Raw genomic sequence first — 6,501 nt, 5'->3', positions numbered from 1 at the left:
TCGGTGTCGGTGCTACTTAAGTGATCACAGGACGCGACTTTAATTGCATAAAATTGAGACGGATTGATTTTTTTTTAACCCAAAATTCAAGACAAATGTGAATAATTTCCGTGAAAATGGAGACGAATAGTTGAAAGAATCTCAGCCCTATTACTCCACTGTCGACCCAAAGAAACTCCTCAACCTCAACTGCCTCCATCAGTCCATCTCCCCATGTCGCCCGCCTTCGCCTCTCCCTTTCGTTCCCGACTTTTCACTGTTAAACGCTCGTCGTCTTCCCTATTTAATTCCAAACTTGAAAACCCCCACCAAAACCGCCACTCCCCCTCACGGGAATCCCAAACCAAAACCAACACTGTTCGCTTCACAGGGCCCTCTCCCACCCGCCATTGCCAAGAATGCCGACCCTCCACCTCCCTCTCCGCCGCCCCATCGCCGCCGCCGCCACCCTCCTCCTCCTCGCCGCCGCAGCCGAGGCGAGCTACCTCGACTACGGGGACGCATTGTCCAAGTCCATCCTCTTCTTCGAGGGCCAGCGCTCCGGCTACCTCCCCCAGGACCAGCGCCTCGCCTGGCGCGGCCACTCCGGCCTCGGCGATGGCTCGGCCTACGGCGTCGACCTCACCGGCGGCTACTACGACGCCGGCGACAACGTCAAGTTTGGCTTCCCGATGGCCTTCACCACCACGCTGCTCGCCTGGAGCGTCGTCGAGTTCGGCGACCTCATGCCCCCGCCCGAGATGCGGAACGCCCTGGTCGCCATCCGCTGGGCCACGGACTATCTCCTCAAGACGGTGTCGCAGCCGAACCGCATCTTCGTCCAGGTGAGAGTGTTAAATGCGACGGATCCATCGTCGCTCCCTTTGATCACTGCGCCCCCCATTTCGGTTTCGCCTTAAACTCGATTTTCCTCATTAAATTCCCAATTTCATTTCCCATCTCGCCGAAATCGCCGGGCGCCGCTCAATTTAGCCAGACCTCACTCACTGAAATGACGCCATCTTTAGCAATCATCTGGTTCTTCATGAGTGACGATGACCGGCATTATGTTACACAGTTAAGGTTTACGTCCCAATTTAGCTTCGCAGGATCTGTCCATGAGGGAAGCGCCATGATTCTGGGCATGGTGGATTAAGGGTTTATTACAAAAGAGAGAGAGAGAGAGGAGGGTGGGGACTACTGGGGAGGCAGGACTTCATGGACGAGGTTGGTTCAACCAAAAGCGATGAACGAGAAAAGCGAGGAACAGGGTCGTCCGAAGGGGGAAGGCTTTAGTCCTGACTGGACAGATGTATGTCCACAGGGTTTCGTCTTTATGACCCTTTTGGACCCTACTCCCACGCCCTTTTGGCGTAGATTTTACCCAATTTTCCGAGCTATCATACTGCATAATTACTTCTTATCCATCAGTATTATCTAATGTATCGATCGATAATTGATGATACCCGATACGATGATGTACGTGATTCGACTCGTCTTTTTCATTAATCGGCATTTTTCGCGAATTTTGCTTGCTGAAGATTTCATTTTTTTTCTTCTCAAGATAGATTCGTAAGCATCCCATAGGCGTCATATATTGTAGACTACAACCACTTGTTGTTTTCAAAAAGTTACTTTTTAAAAAAAAAAGAAAAAGAAAATCTGAGTATGGTCAAGCCTTACAAAAGATCCTTTTGTAAAGAAAAGTGTGCTTGAGTCCTTGAAGTACTCGAAGCTCATCTTTTTCAACTTGCATGGCATTTCGTGCTTTCTCTCTTTCTACCGATCGAGCCCTTGGGGCTTTAGAGAGCTTCCCGGAGTCCAGTCCGAGCCTCCCCAATAAATTTGTCCAAGAACCCCTTTTGCCGACCGTGATGATCTCGCATTTTCTATTGTAGGGCGTTTCTTTCTGGCCAGGATTATAGAATGGGCGTTGAAAATGAACATCTGTTTAGTTTATTCCAACTCGTTTTGGCTGCCCTGACTCTCGTCCCCTACTGACACACCTTGACTCGGGTCTTTTCCCAGTGCAATTTCATTTTTTGCCCCACCATTTTGTACGGGGCAAGTGGGCATTCCCCCCCAGTTTTGCCCGACCCAAGAAGCCATTTCTATTGCCTTCCCTCCTTTGGCTGAGCTTATTGTGTTGAACTCTGAGTGAGGGACAACGAGAGATAGAAGTGTGATTCGATCAGCTTTGGCTTAGTGGTCGAGAAGAGGAGATGTGATTCTGAATTGGACCACACGATGCGTGGATGTTCGATTCCCTACACGGAGTGTTCGAGAATTCCGTGCTGACTCTGTTTTCTCTTGCCCTTTTGTGATTGGTGGGACGTTTGGTAAGTCACGTACTTAATAGTGTTCCGCTCTTGCGCTAATCGTGCAGACCCATCAACGTTTGGCTGCATGTCTGCATATGCATGATCACTTTAGCGGCATTATGCAGGGACCACACTATACTTGGCCCACCAGGTCTTGCCTCGTCTCTCACAAGAGTCGGCTGTCTTGACCATGTTACCTCACATTTGCTTCGGAGGAACCCATTTTCCTAATCCATTCTTTTGACAATATAGAGTGTGTTAAGTATGAAAGTTTGGTGGATTCGACCTGGGCAGTTGAACATTATTTGTCTCCGTCAAAGGTGGGTGATCCTAACATGGACCATAACTGCTGGGAGAGGCCGGAGGACATGGACACAGCCAGGACGGTTTCTGCAGTCGACGCGCCGAACCCTGCGTCCGATGTTGCTGGCGAGACCGCGGCAGCTTTCGCTGCATCGTCCATGGCATTTCGGTCGTCGGACCCCGGATACTCCGACACCCTCCTGAAGAGCGCCGTCAAGGTGTTCGAATTCGCGGACAGCTACAGAGGAGCTTATAGCGACAATTCAGACATTAGGGACCACGTCTGCCCATTTTACTGCGATTTCGATGGATACCAGGTACGTGAATCGCCGGCGGGAAGGTTGGTCATTAATGTGATTTTTCGGACGGATGACTTTGCGAAAGGCGAAAGCTATAATACCCTTTGACGTATTGATCCTCATCAGGTAGATCAAGTTTGGTTTGGCAATTAAAAGGAGCAGATCAAAGTTTCTCCTGTGTAAAACTCATGTTTTGAACTGACATCAAACTGCTAGTGCCAGTCCACCTACATCCATAAACTATTCAATTGTCTCAGTATGGGAGTTGGTGCTTGGACCTGACTGCAACTAGGAGGCACTCAAAATTTAACATAGATTTGATTCCTACTGACATACTATTAGAAAAAAGAGCATGAAATTGAATCTGGTTCTATCTCTTTTTCTAAAGTTTTCACAGGTTCCTTCTGCCTAGCGACAACCTTAATGTATGTATCATGGGTGTCTGACAGGATGAGTTGCTGTGGGGAGCGGCGTGGCTGAGGAGGGCAACACAAGACGAATCTTATCTGAATTACATCCAAGACAACGGCAAGACACTCGGCGCCGACGAGAACATCAACGAGTTCGGCTGGGACAACAAGCACGCCGGCCTCAATGTCCTCGTTTCCAAGGTCGGTTCAACCGCGACGTTTAATTGCTCCTCTGATTGCCAAACAGAGCTATCTGACGTATCTGGATATTATATCCTTGTTCTTAATCTTTCAGGAATTCCTAGGAGGCAATGTCTACTCGCTCCAGTCCTACAAATCCTCGGCCGACTCCTTCATGTGCACCCTCATCCCGGACTCCTCCTCCTCCACCCACATTCAGTACTCTCCCGGCGGCCTCATCTACAAGCCTGGCGGCAGCAACCTCCAGCACGCCACCTCCATCGCCTTCCTCCTCCTCATCTATGCCAACTACCTCTCCGCCACCTCCCAGTCCCTGAACTGTGGCTCTGTCAGCGTCGGCCCCACCACTCTCCGCCAGCTGGCCAAGAGGCAGGCTGACTACATCCTCGGGGAGAACCCCAAGGGCATCTCCTACATGGTCGGGTACAGCGCCTACTACCCCCAACGCATCCACCACCGTGGTTCGTCGCTCCCGTCGATCAAGGATCATCCCCAGTTCATCGCTTGCAAGGAAGGGTCCATTTACTTCAACTCGTCGGACCCAAACCCGAACGTGCTCGTGGGAGCACTGGTCGGCGGGCCTGGGGAGGACGACGAGTACGAGGATGACAGGGTGGATTTCCGGAAGTCCGAGCCAACGACATATATAAACGCCCCCTTCGTAGGGGTTCTGGCCTATTTGAACTCGAATCCCAATCCTAGCTGATGGATGGATACGGATACGCTGGACAAGCTTACGTGAATACGAAGAGAGTGTATTAGGAGATCATACTGTGTCAATGAAAGAGCGTAGGGATCCAAAGGTTGTCTCCCGTCTTAGGCGAAACTAGCCAAGAGGGAAGAGGCTTATTGGCTTTTAATTTTTGCCTAATGTTCCGTCAGCAAAGTTAAAGAGATCATTCTTTCCTCGCACGACCTGAATGAAATTTTCTTTTGTTCCCAGCCAGCATATAATTTTCTCTAGGAGCACGTCACATGGATTCTTAAAAAAATTGGCTGCGTTTGGTGGGCCGGATAAAACTCGAGATACGGTAACTTCTATCCTATTTGGTGTTCGGGATGACGCAAAATCCGGATATAGTCCAGATAAGAAAATCCCACTTTGACAGTAGGGTAAACCCGGATAAGATATGTGAGATTTGGAAGATTGGATTGTTATCACCATGTCTTTCCGAGCTTTAACTCGAGGAAAGGTCGATGAAGCGAGCAAAGACCGTAACCCCAGACAAACAGTGAGATGATTATAAATGCAGGAACAACTCCACCCATCGCTCATAATCATTGTGGGTCTTTACCAGTTGATCCAATTCAGAAATTGAAATAATGTGGGGCTCGCGAGCTTATAATCTGCTGTTCAAGTTGAAAACATATCGAACTTCCTTCTCTGAGTTACTCTCCTCTTCGCGTCTGTCTTTCGGTTGAATATTGATCGACAAGAATGACGTGCATATCATAAATGTGCAATTTATATGTATTTATGGGGTCTTTCTGTAATTATGTTTTTATCTGTGCCTTGACTGTAATTGTCACTCCTACAAATACATATCATACAACTCTAATTGGGATTGAGTCACTAAAAACACTTTGTCGTTATTTTCTCCCCGACTCCATGTACCGAAAACACTTTTACTATGGTTTCAAACATGTGAAATTCACCACCTTTTTGGCCATGCAAATTAGGGATGTGCAATCGGACTGGGTTTATTTGGAATCCGAATCGGACCACCAGAAAAATAGGTCCAGAATGTGGTTCCCATTCAAACCGGCCGGGAATCGGTTCTAAATTTTGGGAACCGGTTGGAACCGGGTTGGCTCTCTGTTCCAAGTACCTAAGAACTGGATCGATTTTGGAATCGGTTTTTAGCTACCAAAAAAAAAAAAAAAACTCTAATCTCGCTCGCCTCACCTTCCTTATTTTTTTAAGATTGTAATTTCTATTGTTGATATTAGGGATTGTTGTTGGTGGTGGATAGTGAGTTTTATTATTCATCTTTTACTTAAATCGTTTCATTGCTATTCATATTATTTGGCTAAAAAATATGAAATAAAATAAAAGAAAAACAAGTTCTCGGGTAGACCCCGAAACCGGACCGAAAAAACACGATAGGTTCAAAACAGGTTCCAAGACAAACAAGGTAGGTTCCAGGTTCCAAAAATTTAAAACCGGTTATAACAAGGTCGGTTTCGAGGTCCGGGTCAGGTACCTAACCACTCGGCCCATGCTTACCCCTAACACAAATGCCTACCCAATCCTGGATCCACATAGACCGAGTTCATTGTAGCCATTCATCATGTGAGCCTCGTATGTGAATTTCGAGAGCGAAATGTACAAAATGGAATGAACTTAGCTCTAATCATAGTTTTACAATAGTAAGCTTTGGGCAGTGCACCACGAATTTCTCTTATTGGAAGCCCCCAATTGTAATTCGCTCGAATACGCCGGTCACTCTGATTTGTGGCAAGTCGACCTAAACTTATGAGATATATTCAACTGGTTCCACCCCATCAACGGCTGTGATTGCATTCTACTCACCCAGGTCCATTCAAGAGCTTTTCCATATGATGGCGGTTGCAGCTTCCTGATTTTTCGGTCGGGCAACTTTTGTTCCCTTAAGACAACAACTAACTCGTTTCAGTCAAGCTATCATGTTTACGTAGGTGTTCTAAATGGTGTAGGAAATTTGGTGTACCAAATAGTGGGTCACAGTTGAAACAGTTATTTCGGAAGCGGGCTCGAGTCATAACATGTCGACTTTATATTCCCGATGTCTAATAACCATTCGCCGCAAAATTCGATGACCGAATATTCTACAACTCGGGCATATACCTAGCATTATATTTACCGAAAATTGATTACTGCTTTCGTATCAATCAATACAAGTTCTACTACTTTATTGGAAGTCTTATTTCCTTCAACATATAAGATCCAAATGCAAATCGCAAGCTGCGATTGAAAGGACGTCCTAGTAGAAAGTAGACAATTATTAG

At 47.1% G+C, this 6,501-nt stretch overlaps 1 protein-coding gene across 1 annotated transcript; it reads left to right on the top strand.

Annotated features, from left to right (window-relative positions):
- The first annotated feature begins 211 nt into the window (after nucleotides 1-211).
- Nucleotides 212-4,419, top strand: LOC115742057 (endoglucanase 24-like). The gene is made up of 4 exons (XM_030676146.2): nucleotides 212-824; nucleotides 2,621-2,920; nucleotides 3,352-3,513; nucleotides 3,608-4,419. The coding sequence occupies exons 1-4, from the start codon at nucleotides 399-401 to the stop codon at nucleotides 4,217-4,219; spliced, it is 1,500 nt and encodes a 499-aa protein (XP_030532006.1). The 5' UTR covers nucleotides 212-398; the 3' UTR covers nucleotides 4,220-4,419.
- Nucleotides 4,420-6,501: the final 2,082 nt, after the last annotated feature.

Source organism: Rhodamnia argentea, chromosome 5 (assembly GCF_020921035.1).
Source record: "Rhodamnia argentea isolate NSW1041297 chromosome 5, ASM2092103v1, whole genome shotgun sequence".
Classification (NCBI taxonomy): domain Eukaryota; kingdom Viridiplantae; phylum Streptophyta; class Magnoliopsida; order Myrtales; family Myrtaceae; genus Rhodamnia; species Rhodamnia argentea.
This window is presented reverse-complemented; position numbering and strand designations above follow the sequence as displayed.